Source organism: Nerophis lumbriciformis, linkage group LG14, assembly GCF_033978685.3.
Source record: "Nerophis lumbriciformis linkage group LG14, RoL_Nlum_v2.1, whole genome shotgun sequence".
In the NCBI taxonomy this organism is placed as follows: Eukaryota; Metazoa; Chordata; class Actinopteri; order Syngnathiformes; family Syngnathidae; genus Nerophis; species Nerophis lumbriciformis.
The window spans coordinates 2,372,692-2,397,990 of NC_084561.2; the positions used below are offsets into that span (position 1 = coordinate 2,372,692).

The following is a 25,299-nucleotide window of genomic DNA, read 5'->3' on the forward strand; positions in this document are numbered from 1 at the left end:
AAAAAAAAAAAAAAAAATTAAACATTTTTAAAAAAATTACAAAAATAAAAAAAAAATTAAAAAAAATTAAAAAACTTTTAAAAATTAAAAAAAAATGTTTTAAGTTAAAACATGATTTTCAAGGTAAAAAACTATTTTCAAGGTAAAAAAAATTTTTCAAGGTAAAAGTTTTTTTTCAAGGTACATTTTTTTTTCAAGGTAACATTTTTTTTTCAAGGTTAAAAATGATTTTCAAGGTAATGATTTTCAAGGTAAAAAAATATTTTCAAGGTAAATTTTTTTTTTCAAGGTTAAAAATGATTTTCAAGGTAAACAAATGATTTTCAAGGTAACATTTTTTTTCAAGGTAAATTTTTTTTTAAGGTAAAAATTTTTTTTAAAGATAAAAAATGATTTTCAAGGTAAAAAACATTTTCAAGGTTAATTTTTTTTCAAGGTTAAAAATGATTTTCAAGGTAAACAAATGATTTTCAAGGTAAAAAAAAATGTTCAAGGTAAATTTTTTTTTTCAAGGTAAAATTTTTTTTTCAAGGTAAACTTGAACTTATTGGGGTGTTACCATTTAGTGTTCAATTGTACGGAATATGTACTTCACTGTGCAACCTACTGATAAAAGTCTCAATCAATCAATCAATCAAAACGCGGGAAATTGGGCCGCCATCTTGAAGTGGCGACGAGGAGCGGCGAGCAGCCTAAACTGACAGTTGACAGGTAGAAAAAAAAGATGCTAAACTGACAGTTGACAGGTAGAAAACAAAGATGCTAAACTGACAGTTGACAGGTAGAAAACAAAGATGCTAAACTGACAGTTGACAAGTAGAAAACAAAGATGCTAAACTGACAGTTGACAGGTAGAAAACAAAGATGCTAAACTGACAGTTGACAGGTAGAAAACCAAGATGCTAAACTGACAGTTGACAGGTAGAAAACAAGTTCAGCGTTTTCCTGCTCAAATGAGCGGACTGTTGAAAATAGGAATCGGGGGATTACTTTTCACAAGTAAGATTTAACATCAACGTACTATTGGTTGTATTTTGTGAAAATTCACCAGCCGCCACTGATTATGATGCATTCTCATTTTAGGCAAAGTATAAGACAATACTTTCTTAACAGTATAATTGTAACCAGGAATAAGTCTTCAAGTTCAAATACTAACATTGTTGGGTAAAACAGAATTTGGTTTTATTCTGAGTCCAGTGAAACAGATTGGTGGTTTTAGCTGATATAAAGACTTTCAGGTGTTTATATATCTTTATGTAGAAGTATTTGGCAGACACTTTTATCCAAAGCGACATACATCAAAAATACATATAAAACAATCACTGTAAACATGATCATTTAAGGGAAGAATGTAATAGAAAATATCAATACAAAGTGTCAAGACAGAATAAACTCTCTGCTGCTGCAGCAACAGAGATACAGTCTATAAGATGTATAGATATCTAATGTATTCATACATTATTTATGTAGCATGTATATATAACCTAATCATATTGTTTCTTCAATTTAAAAATAGCTGACCGTTTTTTTCCCCCTTCTCTGGGATTATATTCCCAGTTTTGATCTCGGACATCTGGTCACTTCGAGCATATAAGAATATTCTATTACTGTTAAGCAAACTATGAATAATAAAACATGTGTCCTTTATCATAGCTACACGTATGACGAAAAAGGTGGTGAAAATCAGTGGTATTCAGTGAGGTAAAATGAATTAAATGCGCTGACAGTTCATTGCTCCTGCCAAATGAATTGCACTGAGTGGAGCGGATCACCACTCCAAGATGGCGGCCCCGCGTCTCGTCAGCGCCAGTAGGCAGTAGCGCTCCATGCTGCGTACCGTTAGAACATGTTGTCATGGCGTGCGCCATCTCGTGGATTTTAATGGTAGCAATTAAAAATGCCTTTTTTAAAAACTGATATTAAATGCTTGCTTTGTAATAAACCGTGGAATACATATTTAGAAGGTGTTGAGGTTACTACAAAAGACGGGTCAAATATTTCATTTGATGTCACAGAAAGTTAAAGAGAAAGAGCAGTACAGTTTTAGACTGGCAGTGGCGTGCCAAAGCGGAAGTAGCACCGGAAGAAGGAGCTGAATGTCAAACACTAGCATGTTAGCATGTTAGCATGTTAGCATCGCTCAGCTGCAGTCAACATGTCTAGTCACTTTTTTGTCGGGCTTGCTTTATCAACCAGACACTTTGCAAACAATGCGCTACTAACGCTGCGCAGGAATATCCCTTATAACAAACTACAAGCCTGCGGATATGCGAAGAAAGTTGGTAAGTAAGGACATCTTAAGTGTGCGTGTTAGCTAGCAACATTACATGCTAGCGTCACTACAACCTCCCTAATTCATTATTCTACTTGATTAAACATCTCTTTTTATTACAACCTCCCTAATTCATTATCCTGCTTGATTAAACATCTCTTTTTATTACAACCTTTCTTACAACCTCCTTGTGTTCAATAATTCATTATCCTGCTTGATAAAACATCTCATTGTATTACAACCTTTTTCTTACAACCTCCTTGCATTCAATAATTGTCTTGCTTGATAAAACATCACTTTTTCTTAGTCTTTATTTCATATTTGTGCACTGCAATCACTATTTAATACTGTTTTTGATTAGGGGAGCAATACCTTTTTCAAATCAACAATTAAAAAAAACTACAAGCGGTAGTAAATGGATGGATGGAGTTAAAAAAGTCTACTGTTTACAATTTGAAATGTGAATTTAAAGCCCTGGGCTAAGTTGGGCCATTAGCACAATTTATTTTGAGGCCCCCTAGCCCTATTACACACACACACACACACATATATATATATATATATATATATATATATATATATATATATATATATATATATATATATATATATATACTGTAGGTGTACAGCTCTGGTAATGGGTACATTCGCACCCACCTGCACAAATGTACTTCAAAATGTAACAGTCAAAATAAATATGACTTTTTTGTTGTTTACTAGGGCATGCATATATAATATGCATTAGTTTGACCATTTAAAATCAACGATAATAAAAATGAGATGCTTGAAAATAGCATAAAAATGCCCCAAAAACTTGGAAAAACGCAATTCATAGCGTTACTTTTTGGTGTAACCATCATGAGCGTTCTGTTCAGGTATATTTCTTTTATGTTTTGATAAATCATCATAAATAAGTATTGATCAATCTTTAAGCTGTGTGTATTTGATTTCAGTTTGCTTTTGACATCTTATTTAGAATTGTAGTTGAAACTTTTACAACCTTGTGGGTGCGCTCATGTTGGCGTAACCAAACTAGATTATTTTGAATATTTATTCCCTTTTTTACATTTAGTATATTTAAATATACTGTGTTTTATGCTTTTTTCTTTTTGGAACATGTACTATACATATAATACAATAAAGTCCCATATAAAATTATGTTTCTAGCAATACTTTAATTTTGCCTTTGAAAGTAACACTCCAATGTACACACACACACACACACACACACACACACACACACACACACACACACACACACACACACACACGCACACATATATATATATATATATATATATATATATATATGCACATATATATATATATATATATATATATATATATATATATATATATATATATATATATATATATATATATATATATATATATATACATTTAATTGAATCGGTATACTTTTTCAATAAAACCTGAATTTAATTTGATGCATGTTTTGTGCTGAAACGGCTTCATTTCAAATAAGTAGTTAAAAAAAACGTTTGTGTAAAATAACAAATTGTACATAACTAAAACATAGATACATAAATAAAAACCTGAATTTAATTTGATACATGTTTTGTACTGAAACGAATTCATGTGAAATAGTTTAAAACATATTTTTGAGCAAAATAACACATTGGACATAATTAAAATATGAAGACATAAACAAAACAGGTAATAACTACCTAATATTTACATTTTGAAACCTGAATTGTTAGCCCCTGGCTAAACTGGGGCCCTTCCACTGCTATCACAAAACAAATTAGCATTTTTTTTTAGCTATGTGTCACGATTTTATACATTTTAATCAAACTTGTTTTCAATTGGATACATGTTTTGTACTAAAACGAATTCAGGGAAAATACCTTTTTCAATAGTTGTTTTTTTTGTTGGCAAAATAACAAACATAAATAATTAAATCTAATAATTAAATATATAAATAATTATATATTTTTTTATTGATGTGAACTTTTTTAATCAAACTTGAAATTAATTTGATATGTGCTGTACTTTTATGAATTAATGGGTAATACATTGTTAAAAAAATGTATATTTTTATAATAAAAAATAAATAAATCTAATAAAAAATTAATAGGTAAAAACTTAACTATTTACAATTTGAAAACAGAATTTTTAGCCCCTGTTTTATTTTAATGCCCCCTTGCCCCCTATATAAAAAAATACAAACTATTTTGTATGTATGTAAAACGATTTTTATGCTTTTTTTAATCAAACTTCAATTTAATTTGAGACATGCTTTTTATGAAAACAAATTTAGGGGGATTAAATTGTTCAATAATATTTTTTTGTGCAAAATAGCACATTTTACATAAATAAAACATGAATAAATACAAAAATACATTTAATAAATTATTATAAACTATTTACAATTTGAAGTCTGAATTTAATTTTGAGGCCTCCTATCACTTTTACAAAACACTTTATTTTATTTTTTTAATTAATTTGTATTAAAACAAATTCATGGGAAATAAATTGTTGAATAATTATTAAGACATTTGAGATGATTATAAGCCCATCAATGTGTTGCAATAATGAAAGTGTTGGTGGTCCAGCGGTCAAAGGCAAAGGAAAAGGTTTGGTGAAGGATGAGCTGCAAGGACCAGAAGTCTGCAAGGACCCAGAGCGACTGACCACTTATGCAGTGGGGGCCAACATCTACAAGCAAGGAGAAGACCCCAAACTGAAGCCTCCTGAAGAATATCCAGAGTGGTAAGAAGTCCTCTTCCTTCTTATTTCCAAGGTGCGCCCACTGACGCTCCTGGCTGTCTTCTGCCAGGCTCTTCCACATCAACCTGGGACCTACCTGCCAGCTTCACCAGCTGGAGGAAGACACCTGGGAGTACTGGAAGCGGCTCCGCAAGGAAAACATTTGGCGCCACAACAGATTGAGGAAAGGGAAGAAGTTTTAGCGTGACTAGACTAGACTGGACTTCTGTATCATCTTGCTGAATGAAGCCAACTGTCAAATGTTGCTGACTTTGACGCAGTGAGTGGATTTGTTGAAAAGGATTCATTAAAGATTGTTTTTTATTGACCATCCCTGAGTAAAACATCCTTGAATTGCTTGTAAAGACCAGATCTTTGACATGTCGTGATTATGTGGGTAGGATTTAGATTTGACATTTAAAACAGCTAAACGCAATTCAATGTGAGTCAATTTATGCTAAGCTAATGTCAACATCTTGGCATTTATGTGGAGACAAAGCTGGACCTCTTGTCTTTGCAAATATTCAAATAAATTGAAATTTGAATATTTATATACATTTTGGGCGGCATAGCTCGGTTGGTAGAGTGGCCGTGCCAGCAACTTGAGGGTTGCAGGTTCGATTCCCGCTTCCGCCATCCTCGTCGCTGCCGTTGTGTCCTTGGGCAAGACACTTGACCCACCTGCTCCCAGTGCCACCCACACTGCTTTAAATGGAACTTACATATTGGCTTTCACTATGTAAAGCGCTTTGAGTCACTAGAGAAAAGCGCTATATAAATATAATTCACTTCACTTCAAAGGCTGGTTGTTTGTGCCATACAAACATTGTGTTTGTGCTGGGAAGTTGTTTTTTTTTAGTATGTCATTATGCTAATTAGGGTTGATGTCGATGCTTCGATAAGAAAAGAACCGATTCCACGGATTCCAATCCCTTTTTGAGAAGCGGTTCCCGTTATCGGAGCCACTATACCGTATTTTCTCGACCATAGGGCGCACCGTATTAAAAAGTGCCGTGTCAGTTACAGGTGCTATTTGTGTATTTAACAGAGGTGGGACCAAGTCATTGTTTTGCAACTCACAAGTCTTTGCCCTCAAGTCTCAAGTCAAGTCCCGAGTCAAGACTGGCAAGTCCCGAGTCAAGTCCAAAGTCAAGACTGGACAGTCTCAAGTCAAGTCCCAAGTCCTGCATTTTGAGTTTTGAGTCCTTTCAAGTCCTTTTAACCACATACTAATATTTTTACACAGATTGTGTATGCTTTTAAAACGCTGTATTTATTTATTAAAACAAGTGCATTTGAAATTGCAGGGAAAAAATAGTGCTGACATTGCACTTCATAATAGCACTATTAACCAGTCATTTTAAACATTTAACTCATTCCTTTACAGAATAAACATTTGAAAAAACAAGTGCAACTGTACTTATTTGTACAAAAGTGTTAACATTGTATTTCCATGGCATATTGCATTGTAACTACAAACCCTATGAGTTGGGAAATTGTGTTAGATGTAAATATAAACGGAATACAATGATTTGCAAATCATTTTCAAGCCATATTCAGTTGAATATGCTACAAAGACAACATATTTGATGTTCAAACTCATAAACTTTATTTTTCTTTTGCAAATAATAATTAACTTAGAATTTCATGGCTGCAACACGTGCCAAAGTAGTTGGGAAAGGGCATGTTCACCACTGTGTTACATGGCCTTTCCTTTTAACAACACTCAGTAAAGGTTTGGGAACTGAGGAGACACATTTTTGAAGCTTCTCAGGTGGAATTCTTTCCCATTCTTGCTTGATGTACAGCTTAAGTTGTTCAACAGTCCGGGGGTCTCCGCTGTGCTATTTTAGGCTTCACATTTTCAATGGGAGACAGGTCTGGACTACAGGCAGGCCAGTCTAGTACCCGCACTCTTTTACTATGAAGCCATGTTGATGTAACACGTGGCATTGCATTGTGTTGCTGAAATAAGCAGGGGCGTCCATGGTAACGTTGCTTGGATGGCAACATATGTTGCTCCAAAACCTGTATGTACCTTTCAGCATCAATGGCGCCTTCACAGATGTGTAAGTTACCCATGTCTTGGGCACTAATACACCCCCATACCATCACACATGCTGCCTTTTACACTTTGCGCCTATAACAATCCGGATGGTTCTTTTCCTCTTTGGTCCGGAGGACACGACGTCCACAGTTTCCAAAAACGATTTGAAATGTGGACTCGTCAGACCACAGAACACTTTTCCACTTTGTATCAGTCCATCTTAGATGAGCTCAGGCCCAGCGAAGCCGACGGCGTTTCTGGGTGTTGTTGATAAACGGTTTTCGCCTTGCATAGGAGAGTTTTAACTTGCACTTACAGATGTAGCGACCAACTGTAGTTACTGACAGTGGGTTTCTGAAGTGTTCCTGAGCCCATGTGGTGATATCCTTTACACACTGATGTCGCTTGTTGATGCAGTACAGCCTGAGGGATGGAAGGTCACGGGCTTAGCTGCTTACGTGCAGTGATTTCTCCAGATTCTCTGAACCCTTTGATGATATTACGGACCCTAGATGGTGAAATCCCTAAATTCCTTGCAATAGCTGGTTGAGAAAGGTTTTTCTTAAACTGTTCAACAATTTGCTCATGCATTTGTTGACAAAGTGGTGACCCTTGCCCCATCCTTGTTTGTGAATGACTGAGCATTTTGGCACCCACCTGTTCTCAATTTGCCTGTTCACCTGTGGGATGTTCCAAATAAGTGTTTGATGAGCATTCCTCAACTATATCAGTATTTATTGCCACCTTTCCCAACTTCTTTGTCACGTGTTTTTGGCATCAAATTCTAAAGTTAATGATTATTTTCACAAAAAAAAAGTTTATCAGTTTGAACATCAAATATGTTGTCTTTGTAGCATATTCAACTGAATATGAGTTGAAAATTATTTGCAAATCATTGTATTCCGTTTATATTTACATCTAACACAATTTCCCAACTCATATGGAAACAGGGTTTGTAGTTCCACAGCAGTTTCTATCCTGTTCTTACCTTATCTCATTGATCTCATCTCATACTGTATGTGTGTTTATGTGTGCGTACACATGAAAAACATAACAAATACATGAACATAACAATTAACAGAGTTGTACTTGTTAGATGTCAGGGCCCTATGCAATATGTACACATATTCTTAATATAGTATACATTTTAACTGACCTTTATTTGACTATGTTTGTCTTTTTGTAGGTGGCTAAAATACGCGGTGCTGCTGACCGCCGTCTAACGTTAAGTTACTGTGTGTGATACATGGACTAACGTTACGTTACTGTGTGTGAGCTTAAAAAAATCACTTGACAAAAAGTATGAATAAGGTAGCGAACTGCAGTGGACGCAACAGATTGCCGTGTTTGCGATGATTTTATAGCCATAGACATCTTTTAAGTAGACGCAGCATTGGCTGCTGTGACGCAAGCAATTTGGCCGCCATCTTGAAGTGGTGATGAGGAGCTGGCGAGCAGCCTAAACTGACAGTTGACAGGTAGAAACCAAAGATGCTAAACTGACAGTTGACAGGTAGAAAACAAAGATGCTAAACTGACAGTTGACAGGTAGAAACCAAAGATGCTAAACTGACAGTTGACAGGTAGAAACCAAAGATGCTAAACTGACAGTTGACAGGTAGAAAACAAAGATGCTAAACTGACAGTTGACAGGTAGAAAACAAAGATGCTAAACTGACAGTTGACAGGTAGAAAACAAAGATGCTAAACTGACAGTTGACAGGTAGAAACCAAAGATGCTAAACTGACAGTTGACAGGTAGAAAACAAAGATGCTAACCTGACAGTTGACAGGTAGAAAACAAAGATGCTAAACTGACAGTTGACAGGTAGAAAACAAAGATGCTAAACTGACAGTTGACAGGTAGAAAACAAAGATGCTAAACTGACAGTTGACAGGTAGAAAACAAAGATGCTAAACTGACAGTTGACAGGTAGAAAACAAAGATGCTAAACTGACAGTTGACAGGTAGAAAACAAAGATGCTAAACTGACAGTTGACAGGTAGAAAACAAAGATGCTAAACTGACAGTTGACAGGTAGAAAACAAAGATGCTAAACTGACAGTTGACAGGTAGAAAACAAAGATGCTAAACTGACAGTTGACAGGTAGAAAACAAAGATGCTAAACTGACAGTTGACAGGTAGAAAACAAAGATGCTAAACTGACAGTTGACAGGTAGAAAACAAAGATGCTAAACTGACAGTTGACAGGTAGAAAACAAAGATGCTAAACTGACAGTTGACAGGTAGAAAACAAAGATGCTAAACTGACAGTTGACAGGTAGAAAACTGGTGTTCAGCGTTTTCCTGCTCAAATGAGCGGACTGTTGAACATGGCCAAACTTTTTCCACTGAGGGCCACAGACTGAAAAATCAAAGGATGCCGGGGCCATTTTGTCAGTTTTCACCTTCAAAACCGGCATGATTTATAGAATTTTTTCAAAGAACTAGAAAATGAAATTTCGATGGAAATTTTGTGTAAATGTTGAAACACCAAAGCTGAACTGAAATGCTAACAGTTGGCCAGATAGCGTCAAGTAACAAAAGTATGAGCAAAATGAGCTAAAAAAAAAGCTTGCATGACAACATTACTATGTTAACATGCTAGCAATAGCACTGTTAGCATTAGTGAAATATCAAAACACATGACCCTGAAGTTTATACCTGCTAAATAAGCTAGAATGCTAATGTTAGCATGCTAAAATACTAACTTTAGCATGCGTTGTATACCTGAAATGTTAAAAAGAAAAGGCTAGCATGAGTCAAGTAGCAAAATATGACTCTGGTGTGGAGCGATAAAAATAGCTAAATGTCTGTGAAGGTTCTCATTCTATTAGCGTTATCATGCTAACAGGTTGCAGTCGTCAAATAAAAAATATTTGACCCTGTTTATCTGCAAAAGTTGTGGTGCCAATATTAGAATGCTAACAATGGTGCCACGGGCCATTAACAAATGAGCTACGGGCCACAAATGGCCCCCTGGCCGCAGTTTGGACATCCCTGTCTTATACGTTTGTGCGGTCATAAACAAGGTTCATGCTATCACTGTATCACCCTAAGTTTGGACATTGTTGCTGTTATTAACATTTTATTCAACTTTGGAACTTTGTTTCCGGCAGTCATGTACGTCAACTTCCGGTGTGCGGTTGCCATGGCGACAGCTGAGCACGACCCTCCCCGTGTGCGCGACATGGCGCAAATGAGGAAACCGACCGAAGGAACCAAATCTATCAATAGATCGACTTTATCACCGATAAAAATCAATTGTGTAACCAAAGTGACGTCTTCCTGCTCGACTTTAAGCGACAACCTCGCCTCAGTGGGTAAGTTTGGTTGACTTTAATGCACTGACGAATGTGCCGGAAGTGGTGCGTTCAATGCACTTTAGCGTTTGAATGATTGTAATGTTGGGAGTTTTGTCAAGCAGCGACTTGTCCCGAGCGAATGTGGAAGTGAAAGTCTGTCACCACTTGTCTTGTTTTTTTTTAGCCATTTGTGTCATGTCGTTATAGCGCAGTAGAGCTGATCGACAGGCAGAAGATGGATCAGTCCAGGGCCAGTATTGGTGACCTGGAGAAGGAAGTGATGGACATGTTGGCCAAGATGTTGGACAACAACACCTGTGGCTGGAGACACCTGGCGGCCGCTGCGTCTGAACAGCCCAAACTCCTCTGCAGGTGGGCCTTGAACGCACCTTTTGGGAGTCTGCATGCTGTCGTACGGCGCCAACATGTGCAAACTACTTTTTTAAACCTATCACTTTTCTACACTTATAATAACCTTCTGGGCTAGGCAAACTACTTTTTTAAACCTATCACTTTTCTACACTTATAATAACCTTCTGGGCTAGGCAAACTACTTTTTTAAACCTATCACTTTTCTACACCTATAATAACCTTCTGGGCTAGGCAAACTACTTTTTTAAACCTATCACTTTTCTACACATATAATAACCTTCTGGGCTAGGCAAACTACTTTTTTAAACCTATCACTTTTCTACACATATAATAACCTTCTGGGCTAGGCAAACTACTTTTTTAAACCTATCACTTTTCTACACCTATAACCTTCTGGGCTAGGCAAACTACTTTTTTAAACCTATCACTTTTTTACACCTATAACCTTCTGGGCTAGGCAAACTACTTTTTTAAACCTATTACTTTTCTACACATATACTAACCTTCTGGGCTAGGCAAACTACTTTTTTAAACCTATCACTTTTCTACACCTATAATAACCTTCTGGGCTAGGCAAACTACTTTTTTAAACCTATCACTTTTCTACACCTATAATAACCTTCTGGGCTAGGCAAACTACTTTTTTAAACCTATCACTTTTCTACACATATAATAACCTTCTGGGCTAGGCAAACTACTTTTTTAAACCTATCACTTTTCTACACCTATAATAACCTTCTGGGCTAGGCAAACTACTTTTTTAAACCTATCACTTTTCTACACCTATAATAACCTTCTGGGCTAGGCAAACTACTTTTTTAAACCTATCACTTTTCTACACCTATAACCTTCTGGGCTAGGCAAACTACTTTTTTAAACCTATCACTTTTTTACACCTATAACCTTCTGGGCTAGGCAAACTACTTTTTTAAACCTATCACTTTTCTACACCTATAATAACCTTCTGGGCTAGGCAGACTATTTTTTTAAACCTATCACTTTTCTACACCTATAATAACCTTCTGGGCTAGGCAGACTATTTTTTTAAACCTATCATTTTTCTACACCTATAATAACCTTCTGGGCTAGGCAGACTATTTTTTTAAACCTATCATTTTTCTACACCTATAATAACCTTCTGGGCTAGGCAGACTATTTTTTTAAACCTATCACTTTTCTACACCTATAATAACCTTCTGGGCTAGGCAAACTACTTTTTTAAACCTATCACTTTTCTACACCTATAACCTTCTGGGCTAGGCAAACTACTTTTTTAAACCTATCACTTTTTTACACCTATAATAACCTTCTGGGCTAGGCAGACTATTTTTTTAAACCTATCATTTTTCTACACCTATAATAACCTTCTGGGCTAGGCAGACTATTTTTTTAAACCTATCATTTTTCTACACCTATAATAACCTTCTGGGCTAGGCAGACTATTTTTTTAAACCTATCACTTTTCTACACCTATAATAACCTTCTGGGCTAGGCAAACTACTTTTTTAAACCTATCACTTTTCTACACCTATAACCTTCTGGGCTAGGCAAACTACTTTTTTAAACCTATCACTTTTCTACACCTATAATAACCTTCTGGGCTAGGCAGACTATTTTTTTAAACCTATCACTTTTCTACACCTATAATAACCTTCTGGGCTAGGCAGACTATTTTTTTAAACCTATCATTTTTCTACACCTATAATAACCTTCTGGGCTAGGCAGACTATTTTTTTAAACCTATCACTTTTCTACACCTATAATAACCTTCTGGGCTAGGCAAACTACTTTTTTAAACCTATCACTTTTCTACACCTATAACCTTCTGGGCTAGGCAAACTACTTTTTTAAACCTATCACTTTTCTACACCTATAATAACCTTCTGGGCTAGGCAGACTATTTTTTTAAACCTATCACTTTTCTACACCTATAATAACCTTCTGGGCTAGGCAGACTATTTTTTTAAACCTATCATTTTTCTACACCTATAATAACCATGTGGGCTAGGCAAACTACCTTTTTAAACCTATCACTTTTCTACACCTATAATAACCATGTGTGCTAGGCAAATACACTCTCCTTTTGGATGCCATGACAGTGCAGCTAATGCTACATGCCGTTTTTCACTAGCCCCTGCACAAGGCACGACGCCATACGAAAAACGAGCAGGCACCTGACGTAATTTGACCCGACCCGCGGATAAAATCAAAATTTTTTAAATTTCATCCGCCCGATCCGCGGATAATCCGCGGACTCCGCGGTTGTGCCCACAAACCGCGCATCTCTAATATGTATAGAATACAGTAGGCAGGCCTATATGCTCAAGTTCAGTCTAGTTACGTAATCATTATCCAAACATGTATACACAAGTTCAAGAGTTTCATTGAGTTTTTTGGGTGTTAAACTGCAAGTCTTTGTTTAATTTACAGCACTTGAGCAATGTTCATTGCTAATAAAGCACTTTAAACTTGAAGTATGACTAAATGCTTTCTTGACTTCCCCTTCCTTACGGACCACCAAGTGATCCCAGAGGCTGATATGACCTGTGAAATGATGTCAATGAAATCAAAGCATTTAGTTTGTTGGTATACAAGATAGACATGTTTCTATGCATTTCAGGGTTTTGGGGAGCCAAACCCTCAAATGGATTTCGGCCGTGCAGTTTCGCTGCGAGGAGTGTTCCTTATTTCCGGTTCTGAAAGGTGGCAACCCTAATTACTTCTATAGCAGTAAAAATGATACTTCAAACCGGGGTCTCCCTCCCTTGTTCCGATAGCAGCAAAAAACTATACAAAACATTTCTATTTGTGTTTTAGTCATTTAAATTCATGCCTACCATTGTTCTCTGTTTGACTAAATTCCCTTCATCAAACCTTTTTTAACATTTCACACTACAAAATGTCAAACGTATGTATGATTTGTGCTGATATTGGATGGGATCATTATCAGTATCGGCCAGTACTCAAGACTCTAATATCAGTATTGTGTCAGAAATGAAAAAGTTCTATCGGGACTGGGGATGGGTGCCGAATTCGATACTTTTATAGGCATCGACCGAATTGCGTGGCTACTACCGGGTATCGATTCAGGTAAAATCAAACGGTGCCTTATTTCGATACCTTTTGATGCTCGCGACGTCACTTCTGGTTGTAGACTAAACACCGGCTCATGTAAACAATTAGTCAAGCAGCACTGAGGGCGGACTCAGCCCAACTCCCTCGAAGTAATGTTGCAATTGTCAACACCAACAAAGCAAGTACGCTTGGTAGAAAACACTCAAACTTAAAGTAAGGCTCCACTCTTCCAAAATGCGTGAGCTCAATGCTAATTTACATTGGACTTGCCATACACAGGCTACTGTTAGCATTAGCGATTTTACACGGCGATTTCAACACCTCCAAATTTGGTCATTAAACTACAGCTAAGATGAATGTTGCTATCAAACAGTAATAAGCGCAACCCTTACAGTATAAACACTTTGTGGGGCGTAACATGACACATTCAGCTTCCTGGTGAAAGCGACTTCTTAGTTTGACGACATAATCAGCTCATTTTGAAATGTTACATTAAAAATGTACAATATTTATAAACACACACAAATGACCTAAATGTAGTACTGTTGATTACTGGTATCGGGAATTGGTACAGTATCGGTTGAAATGTGAACGGTATCCCCCACTTGAAAGATGACCTTGACATTGTTTGTGTGTGTAACATGCAGCTTCTCTCCTGCAGTGAGATGTTTGTGTGTGTAACATGCAGCTTCTCTCCTGCAGTGAGATGTTTGTGTGTGTAACATGCAGCTTCACTCCTGCAGTGAGATGTTTGTGTGTGTAACATGCAGCTTCTCTCCTGCAGTGAGATGTTTGTGTGTGTAACATGCAGCTTCTCTCCTGCAGTGAGATGTTTGTGTGTGTAACATGCAGCTTCTCTCTTGCAGTGAGATGTTTGTGTGTGTAACATGCAGCTTCTCTCCTGCAGTGAGATGTTTGTGTGTGTAACATGCAGCTTCTCTCCTGCAGTGAGATGTTTGTGTGTGTAACATGCAGCTTCTTTCCTGCAGTGAGATGTTTGTGTGTGTAACATGCAGCTTCTTTCCTGCAGTGAGATGTTTGTGTGTGTAACATGCAGCTTCTCTCCTGCAGTGAGATGTTTGTGTGTGTAACATGCAGCTTCTCTCCTGCAGTGAGATGTTTGTGTGTGTAACATGCAGCTTCTCTCCTGCAGTGAGATGTTTGTGTGTGTAACATGCAGCTTCTTTCCTGCAGTGAGATGTTTGTGTGTGTAACATGCAGCTTGTCTCCTGCAGTGAGATGTTTGTGTGTGTAACATGCAGCTTCTCTCCTGCAGTGAGATGGATCTGACCAGCTGCTCACTCCAGGCGTTGAGCGCCACAGGAAGTCCAGGACGCAGCCTCTTGGCCCTGCTGGCTGATCGGTCCTGCTCTCAGGTCTTCCTGCTCCAGTGCCTGAAGAAGATAGGCCACCAGGGGGCACTGCAGCTGCTCACTGCCACAGGTGAGCATTCTCCCTGACCAGGTAGAGTACAAACCTGTTCCACTGAGGGCCGCACACGGAAAAATCCGAGCATGGGATGGCCATTTTGACTCAACTCCAATACAATGTATAGATTTTTTTTAACCTTTAGGGATCCCCTCAAGTTTGATCCCGATGACCCTGAAGGGTCTCAGTCATTAAAAAGGTTAAAAATATATATTGTTTTTCAACGCTTAAATCTGTAAATCAACTTCAGATCTATGTGTTGATGTAAAGTTTACTTTTTTTTAACGATTTATTACCCTAATGTGAAGGACAATAAAGTTGTTTTTATGGCAAACACACAAAATATGCAATACCCCCCCCCAAAAAAAAATAATTCTATAACATTTTTAAAGTTAAATATTTGATGTAAAGTAATTGGATCCTTAAATAGGTAAATAATTAATATAGTTGATTTTAATTATTTATAATGTTTAGAGCAAAGACTGTTTAAAGAAGATAAATAAATACAATTCTAAGGGATCCAAAAGGACCCCACTCATGAAAGTGTTAAAAATAAGTCATACATTATGTTTATTTATTTTCTTCAATACCAACTGATAAATCTGTAGATCAATTTCAGATCTATCTGTTGCTATAAAGTTGACCTATTTTTATGATTTATGCAATATTTTTCCCCCCAAAAGTTTTTTTTTTTTTTCAAGTAATTGATCCTTAAAAAGGTCAATAAATTCATAACATTGATTCCTTATTTTTTTTTAGCAATGACAGTTTGAAAAAGATAAATAAAATATAAATAAATAAATAAAAATTCTCACGGATCAAAAAGGGCCCCACCCAAAATAAGTCATACATTATTTTTATTTTTATTACATTTCAACTGATAAATATTGAGATCAACTTCAGATCGATCTGTCGATATAAAGTTGACTTGTATTATTTTATGATTTATGCCCTTTTTGTCAAATACAACACTGTTTCTTATGGCAAACACACAAAATATGCACAAAAAAAAGGCAAAGTGGAATATTTGATGTAAATTAATTGGATCCTTAAATCGGTCAATAATTCATGATTTTAATTCCTTATTATTTGAGCCATGACAGTTTAAAAAAGATAAATAAATAACATTCTCAGGGATCAAAAAGGGCCCCACTCATTAACGTGTTAAATATAAGTCATACATTATTTTTATTTCTTAAATTTCTACTCTTAAATCTCGAGATCAACTTCAGATCGATTTGTCGCTATAAAGTTGACATTTTTTTATGATTTATGCCATTTTTGTGAAAGACAACACTGTTTCTTATGGGAAACACACAAAATATGCAATATTTTCCCCCAAAACATTTCATATTGGAATATTTGATGTAAAGTAATTGGATCCTTAAATAGGGCAATAATTCATAACGTTAATTTTAATTCATTATTATTTTTGAGCAATGACAGTTTAAAAAAGATAAATAAAAGAATTCTCAGAGATCAAAAAGAGCCCCACTCATTAACGTGTTAAAAATAAGTCAAAACATTTTTATTTTTTTTCTTGCATTTCAACTCATAATTCTCAAGGTCAACTTCAGATCTCTCAGTCGATTATAAGTTTTTATTATTTTTGTATGTTTTTTTGTTTCATTCCCCTTTTGTCAACAACAGTGTTTTTTAATGCCAAACACACAAAACATGCAACATTTCCCCCCCAAAAAAGTATTTGAAAGTGGAACATTTGATGTGAAGTCATTGGAGCCTTCAATAGATGGATAATTCACAACAAGATTGATTTGGATTCATCTTTGTTTTTGGAGCAATGACAATTTAATAAAACATCATGCAAGGCAGCTTTGTGGTATTAGAGTCAACATTGCAACTTTTCTTGTTACATTTCACCTGTTTGCTCTTTTATTTCACTTTTTTATGTTTTTTTTTGTAATAGCATTTTTGGAAGGTGCCACGGTAGCTGCGGGCCGCACTTTAGACACCCCTAATGTCTACAGCAAGTGGAGAAAAACACTACATTTGATCTTTGTGTCCCAATCAATCATAAGGCTGCCTCACTTTGGTTGTTTGTATTTGCCTGTCAAACCCCCAGAAAGGCAGCAGATCTGCGTCACAGTCCAGCCCAACTCCCTGCAGGCAGCAGCGGGCAGCACGGTGGTGTTGACCTGCCGGGCCTCTGGACCGCCTGCTCTCACTTACCAGTGGTTCAAAGGCAAAGAGGAGGTGAGTCTTTGCCTTTTTCTCTTCTAAGCCCCTTTCACACAGGGATCACGGGAAGGAGTGTAATGGAGCTCTAACAGTACAGTAGATACAGTATTTATGGGCAAAGTGACATCCCATCTCATTCGGATGTGTTGCCAGCATTGTGGCTTCCACTTTCACACTGGAGTCCCTTTTTTGGGGAAAGATTTGTGCTGATATCGGATCGGATAATTATCAGTATCGGCCAGTACTCAAGACTCTAATATCAGTATTGTGTCAGAAATGAAAAAGTTTTATCGGGACTGGGGATGGGTGCCGAATTCGGTACTTTTATAGGCATCGACCGAATTGCGTGGCTACTACCGGGTATCGATTCAGGTAAAATCAAACCGTGCCTTATTTCGATACCTTTGATGCTCGCGACGTCACCTCTGGTTGTAGACTAAACACTGGCTCACGTAAACAATTAGTCAAGCAGCACTGAGGGCGGACTCAGCCCAACTCCCTCGAAGTAATGTTGCAATTGTCAACACCAACAAAGCAAGTACGCTTGGTAGAAAACACTCAAACTTAAAGTAAGGCTCCACTCTTCCAAAATGCGTGAGCTCAATGCTAATTTACATTGGATTTGCCATACACAGGCTACTGTTATCATTAGCGATTTTACACAGCGATTTCAACACCTCCAAATTTGGTCATTAAACGACAGCTAAGATGAATGTTGCAATCAAACAGCTGGTGTGTAATTAGCACAACACTTTGTTATGCGTTTAAGCCGGAAAATTGCCAGGTCAGCGCCATTCACACAGGAAAATCAAGAGCAGGGGTGTCCAAACTTTTTGTCAGTCCTAAGTGTCCCAATACTTTTGTCTAGTGGTAGTCCTAAGTGACCCAATACTTTTGTCCAGTGGTAGACCTAAGTGTCCCAATACTTTTGTCTAGTGTTAGTCCTAAGTGTCCCAATACTTTTGTCTAGTGGTAGTCCTAAGTGTCCCAATACTTTTGTCCAGTGGTAGTCCTAAGTGTCCCAATACTTTTGTCTAGTGTTAGTCCTAAGTGTTCCAATACTTTTGTCCAGTGTTAGTCCTGAGTGTCCCAATACTTTTGTCGAGTGTTAGTCCTAAGTGTCCCAATACTTTTGTCCAGTGTTAGTCCTGAGTGTCCCAATACTTTTGTCGAGTTTTAGTCCTAAGTGACCCAATACTTTTGTCCAGTGGTAGTCCTAAGTGTCCCAATACTTTTGTCCAGTGTTAGTCCTGAGTATCCCAATACTTTTGTTGAGTTTTAGTCCTAAGTGACCCAATACTTTTGTCCAGTGGTAGTCCCAAGTGTCCCAATACTTTTGTCCAGTGTTAGTCCTGAGTGTCCCAATACTTTTGTCGAGTTTTAGTCCTAAGTGACCCAATACTTTTGTCCAGTGGTAGTCCTAAGTGTCCCAATACTTTTGTCCAGTGTTAGTCCTGAGTGTCCCAATACTTTTGTCAAGTTTTAGTCCTAAGTGTCCCAATACTTTTGTCTACTTGTAGTCTTTGCCACCGACACATCAAAGCATGCAGCGGTCATTTTTATCTTTTTTGCATTTTTCAAAACCAATATATAGTATTTTTGGTCCTGGGCACCTGGAAGGGTCTCAGAAGATGTTAAAAATAAGTCATACATCATTTTTTTTCCAAAGGTAAATCTCGAGCTAAACTTTGGATCTATCTGTCAAAATATAGTTTAATTTATGTTTTATGCCCTATTTGTTCAGGAAAACTATTTGTTGATGGCAAAAACACAAAATATGCAACATTTTCCCCCAAAAGATTCAAAATGGAACATCTGATGGAAAGTCATTTGAGCCTGAAAGTGGACTGTCAATCAAGTGACCAAAGTGACATCACAGTGAAGATTGATGATCACTCATTTTCAGGACGGTATTTTTTTATGCCTGGCTGGCGATGGACTGACACCCTCCACGATGGACATAATAGACCATCACCTGAAACCTAGAAGTGCTTCAAGGTCACGAGATTGGAACCAAGCTTTTGGAGCCTTCAAATCATTGATTTGGATTCATTATTATTTTTGGAGCAATGTCCGGTTTCAAGAAAAAAGACAGTCAACATTGCAACTTGTTCTCGTTACATTTCACCTCCACTTTGTTCACACTTTTCTTCTGTGTCTGGTTGTTCTGTATGAAAGGCACCGTCTTTGGAATGGACGTTCAAGTATTAAATGATTACATTTTTTAACACAATTATAATAAGAAAAACAGGATAAACGTAACTTTAACAATTCCATATTTAAATGGATTGACCTTGATTGCAATATTTTGGTTTGTGCCTTTAAATCTGTGTCCAGGGAGTTATTTACCTCAGTTTGTCAACAACATTTTTTGGTTTTAATATTAAAAAATATTGATCAACCACCGTAGTATCGACCATATTCTGCTATTATACTTGGTATTGTTTACATCAAGAGTTATAGCTTAGCGGTTAGCATATCCTCCATGTAGTGTAGCATGTTTCGCTATTCCTTCTCCTCCAATGAGGATGCCTGTAAGAAACCTAGTTTGTTTGCCACCATGGAGGCGAGGGTTAGTGATTTAGAAGACGCTACGCTGTGTACGGACGTTAGCCGCTAGCTTGCTAGCGAGGACGCTACATTGCGTTGAGGAAGGGTTTGTTCGCTTGAGGCAGTCAAATTTGCAGACACAGCGAGAATGTGTCATCAACATGCTTATCCCGATATAACGATGGTATTAAAAGCCGTATCGTCAGCAGGGGGGACAGGACCCGCCCCTGGGGTGATCCTGTGGAGCATAAGTGAGCATCAGACAGTGTACTATTAACATGGATCCTCTGTGATCTTGAGGTCACTATTTTCTCCAAGCTTTTCATCAGCAGGGAGGTCAATGCCACAGGGCGCTAGTCATTTAGCCCCCTTTAGTGATGGGACCTTTGCAACAGGTACTACTAGGGACTCCTTCCATACTTTGGGGACACAGTTCTGTGATAAAGACAGTTGGAAAATGTGAGAGAAAATGCCACATAAAAAGAGAGCACATTCTTTAAGTAGTTTAGCACTAATGCAGTCAGGCCCCTGGCTTTTCCTCACATTTGTCTGCTCAAATGTTCTCCAGACATCCATTTCATTCATCTGAATCTGACTGCTCACCTCTGAATTCAGATCGTTCATTACTGTGTGTGTAATACCTTCTTCTGTGTAAGGTTTTGGAAGCGACTGGAAGCACACCTGAGCTGGTCCTGCGTCCTCTGGGCCCCCAGCACCAGGGTTCTTACATCTGTCGGGTCAACCATGGGGACACCTGCTGCTTCTCCCACTGGGCTCGGGTGCGCTTGGTTTACTCGCCCGTCGGCACTGGTCCAGGTATGTTCCCTCCTCCATGTTTGAAAATGAACTTATCATAATCCAAATGTCTTAAATCTAGTTGACCTATTTATGCCTTTAGATCAGGGGTGTAGATATATGTACATATATATGATATGTATATATATATAAATTGTTGCGTTTTGGACCAGTTGTTCCTCCCAGGGAATTCAAGTCACAAGTCGCTCCCAAGCTCTTTCCGACACTTAAAGCTGAGTTGAAAAACCACCAGAGACAGGATAGGTATTTTGTAACATATTTGCAAAGCTTTGCAGATATACATTCACAGAGACAGCATAGAACATTCGGATCGTCCCGCTAAGATGGTCTCCCCCCCCGCTACACCCTCTCCCCTCTTAAGTCCCTGGCAGTCCTGTGTCTCTAGCCAAAACAAATGTCCATTATCTCTCTCTAACAATCCTCATTCAAGGTTAAGCACACAGTTTTGCAGACATTCAAAAGACCACATTTGGAAGAAAAACACGAGCTATTTTGTAATATGATTATGAAATAAAAAGAAGCAACACTTAAATTCGGATATATGTAAATATCTGCCTCCGACAATTCCCCCTTCAGATCTTCTAAAAAGATCTTTATCACTAGTACAACACTTCTAAAATACGCCCCTCTTTGAGCAAGCTAGTCAAAAATCAAAAGCATAGTTACATGGGAGATAAACGGATGGAATCTATGTCATTGTCGTCACTGTCAGGGAAGGAAACTAGCATTTCTCCAAAGTCACCACTTAGCTTGACCCCCTTCAGTGACATAGCAAACCCAGAAATAGGGTGGGGTTGTCCTTCTACAGCTCTAACATATATATATATATATATATATATATATATATATATATATATACAGTGGTGGTCAAAAGTGTACGGACACTTGTAAAGAACATCATGTCATGGCTGTTTTGAGTTTCCAATAATTTCTACAACTCTTTTTTTTTTTTGTGATGTAGTGATTGGAGCACATACTTGTTGGTCGCAAAAAACATTCATGAAGTTAGCTTCTTTTATGAATTTATTATGGCTCTACTGAAAATGTGAGGGTGAAAAGTATACATACAGCAATGTTAATATTTGCTTACATGTCCCTTGGCAAGTTTACCCGCAATAAGGCGCTTTTGGTAGCCATCCACAAGCTTCTGCTTGACCACTTGACCACTAAATTGCTGCAGTTCAGCTAAATGTGTTGGACTTGTTTCTTCAGCATTGTCCACACCTTTAAGTCAGGACTTTGGGAAGGCCATTCTAAAACCTTCATACTAGCCTGATTTAGCCATTCCTTTACCACTTTTGAGGTCATTGTCCTGTTGGAACACCCAACTGCGCCCAAGACCCAACCTCCGGGCTGATGATTTTAGCTTGTCCTGAACAATTTGGAGCTAATCCTCCTTTTTCATTGTCACATTTAAAGCAGCAGTTCCATTGGCAGCAAAACAGGCCCAGAGCATAATACTACCACCACCATGCTTGGCGGTAGGCATGATGTTCCTGGGATTAAAGGCCTCACCTTTTCTCCTCCAAACATATTGCTGGGTATTGTAGCCATTTTTGTTTCATCTGACCACAGAACTTTCCTGCAGAAGGTCTTATCTCTGTCCATGTGATGTCACATGAAACAAAAAATTAGCTGTTTATGCAGGCCCGGCCCTAACCAATCTGGCGCCCTAGGCAAGATTTTAGGTGGCGCCCCCCCCACATCGGCAGTGAAGTGTATATACTCACAAGAAACCGAATAGCTTTGTCTTTGACCTTTTTTTTTTTACTTACAACTATACCTAATATATAAAGGGGTGGAAAAGTGACTATTACCTGCAGGGCAAACATTGGCTAACCAGAAGGCAATAACAATGTAAACAAAAAACACCTGCTTAAAATATCTAATACAAATGTCCCTGAGGAATGTAAGGTGGGAGTACAGTAATTACCTAACGTTACATTATTATTTTCCATAACAATTTAGCCCCCTCCACAATATTAACCCGACGTTAAAACAGAACTAGCTATTTATTGATTAGCAATTGCCGAATCATGTAACATTAGCTTAATGCTAAAAAGCCAGGTTACTATCACATTCTGTAACAGACAAATAATTTCATGTAGGCTAACGTTACCTACCTGCTACCTCTGTCTTTTCTCGTTTCTCCTCCTCTTCTTTTCTCTTTTTTCTTCCCTGGGCACCTGACAGTTTTGGCCGTTTTGACATCTTGTGTTGATTTTTTGATGTGGTGACGTCCTAAAAGAGTCATGATACGAGAAGGGAGGGGGCGCACCGTGCAGGGGGGGGGGGGGCGTAATGTTGTGACAAATAGTATTTCTATTAAATAGGCTTTACTTTGTATTTTAATTAACGTGGGATTATTTTTTGTATTTAGAAATAATAGTACCAACTTTTTTTTTCTTTTTTTTTTCTCCAACATTTGTGGCACTGGCGTGGCGCCCCCTGATGGACGGCGCCCTTAGCATCTGCCTATACGGCCTATGCCACGGGCCGGCCCTGTGTTTATGAGTGAGAAAGGTTGTTTTGGATTGGGTCATATGTAAAAAAAATGCTGTGCTGTGTGCACTTTAAAGTGCAATTAGTGGACTTTGCCTGAACTACTGACATTGTCCTCAAGGTGGCGGCACACATGCAGCAATTTTGCTGTCAGATATTTAAAAATATAATTTTGAAGGCACCTTGTGGGCTAGATTCCTTATCAACTGGTGACGTCTCTTGGACACCGCTGCTTTAGATGGATTGTCTTATTTTTTATCTGAAAGTAGGACTGATCAGGTTAAAGGTTCTACTTTTATGAAGTCAATCTTGTCATTTCAGGCACCCTGTTTTCAGGTTCAGCCAGTGGGCTGCGTGTCATCTACCAGCCTCAGTGCCAGGCGCTGTCTGAGGGGGACACGCTGCTTCTGGAGTGCAACGCCGTGGCCAACCCTCCTCCCCAGTACCAGTGGTACCACAACTCAGCGCCCGTGCCAAACAAGACGCAGCTTCTCAAAGTAGGTCATACGGTACCAGAAGGCAGCAACTTTTCATAGCTTTTTAAAAGGGCTGCACGATTATTCCACATCGAATTGACATTGAGATAAATAACCGTAAGTGGCTGAGGGTTTTTTTTCCCCGCCGTTAAAGGGGAACTGCACTTTTTTTTAATGAATTTTGCCTATTGTTCACAATCCTAATGAGAGACAAAAGTTGATTTTTTTTTTGCATTCAAACATGTAAAAATGTAAGAGCGAACACTGAGGAACTCTTTTTCTAGCATAGTAACACATCGGCACGCTTCGATAGTAGCCGTAAAAGCTAACTTCTACAACAACACCTTTGAGTTTGTAATACACAACTCTGGGATAGGACTGAGTGAAAAACAAACAATCATCTTACAGTATCTGTAAAGTATTATTTCATGTTTTGTTTGTACACAGCTAGCCAGACAGTGTATGTAGTGTAGTGATGTGTATCATGATCAATATTATAGTGACTCACTTGATGGACAATTGTCTGTTTGGTCCAGCTGGCCAGGGACGTTTTTTTCCCTGTTTATTTGGATAAGCACTACATTGATGTCAAAATAGCATGACAAAATCACTTTCACCTCACTCTCTTGGCTTTCGTCTGCTCCAACGTCTCACTCTTCATTCCTGCTCACTTCTAAAAGCAGTCATTCATCCTCACTATATTCAAGAAGATAAAGTTGTAAATCCTCATTTGTCCAAAATAGTCTTCTTTGTTGTCTGTTACCAAGTCTGCAATGATTGTAACACACACACACACACACACACACACACACACACACACACACACACACACACACACACACACACACACACACACACACACGCACACATTTGTTGCCAGAAGTCAGACGTGCGCTGCTATGGAAACAGAAATCAATGCGCAGAGGAAATCGGTCCCGGCAATTGATCAAAATACGGTAAATGTTGATAATGTTACATATTGTTATGAAGGTGTCTGTTCTACATTATATACAGGTAAAAGCCAGTAAATTAGAATATTTTGAAAAACTTGATTTATTTTAGTAATTGCATTCAAAAGGTGTAACTTGTACATTATATTTATTCATTGCACACAGACTGATGCATTCAAATGTTTATTTCATTTAATTTTGATGATTTGAAGTGGCAACAAATGAAAATCCAAAATTCCGTGTGTCACAAAATTAGAATATTACTTAAGGCTAATACAAAAAAGGGATTTTTAGAAATGTTGGCCAACTGAAAAGTATGAAAATGAAAAATATGAGCATGTACAATACTCAATACTTGGTTGGAGCTCCTTTTGCCTCAATTACTGCGTTAATGCGGCGTGGCATGGAGTCGATGAGTTTCTGGCACTGCTCAGGTGTTATGAGAGCCCAGGTTGCTCTGATAGTGGCCTTCAACTCTTCTGCGTTTTTGGGTCTGGCATTCTGCATCTTCCTTTTCACAATACCCCACAGATTTTCTATGGGGCTAAGGTCAGGGGAGTTGGCGGGCCAATTTA

The 25,299-nt window shown here is 37.8% G+C and overlaps 2 protein-coding genes across 2 annotated transcripts in view; both read left to right on the forward strand.

The window, feature by feature from the left end:
* Positions 1-2,071: 2,071 nt before the first annotated feature.
* Positions 2,072-5,333, forward strand: mrpl54 (mitochondrial ribosomal protein L54). The gene is made up of 3 exons (XM_061976454.2): positions 2,072-2,282; positions 4,849-5,005; positions 5,073-5,333. The coding sequence occupies exons 1-3, from the start codon at positions 2,156-2,158 to the stop codon at positions 5,203-5,205; spliced, it is 417 nt and encodes a 138-aa protein (XP_061832438.1). The 5' UTR covers positions 2,072-2,155; the 3' UTR covers positions 5,206-5,333.
* Positions 5,334-10,190: 4,857 nt separating this feature from the next.
* The window catches only part of malt2 (MALT paracaspase 2), a 29,961-nt gene continuing 14,852 nt past the window's right edge, over positions 10,191-25,299 (forward strand). The window contains exons 1-6 of the mRNA XM_061976232.2: positions 10,191-10,374; positions 10,564-10,728; positions 15,080-15,246; positions 17,315-17,445; positions 20,637-20,796; positions 23,620-23,795. Coding sequence (XP_061832216.1) covers positions 10,592-10,728; positions 15,080-15,246; positions 17,315-17,445; positions 20,637-20,796; positions 23,620-23,795 — 771 coding nt within the window. The 5' untranslated portion in view covers positions 10,191-10,374; positions 10,564-10,591. The remainder of the gene's footprint in view (positions 10,375-10,563; positions 10,729-15,079; positions 15,247-17,314; positions 17,446-20,636; positions 20,797-23,619; positions 23,796-25,299) is intronic.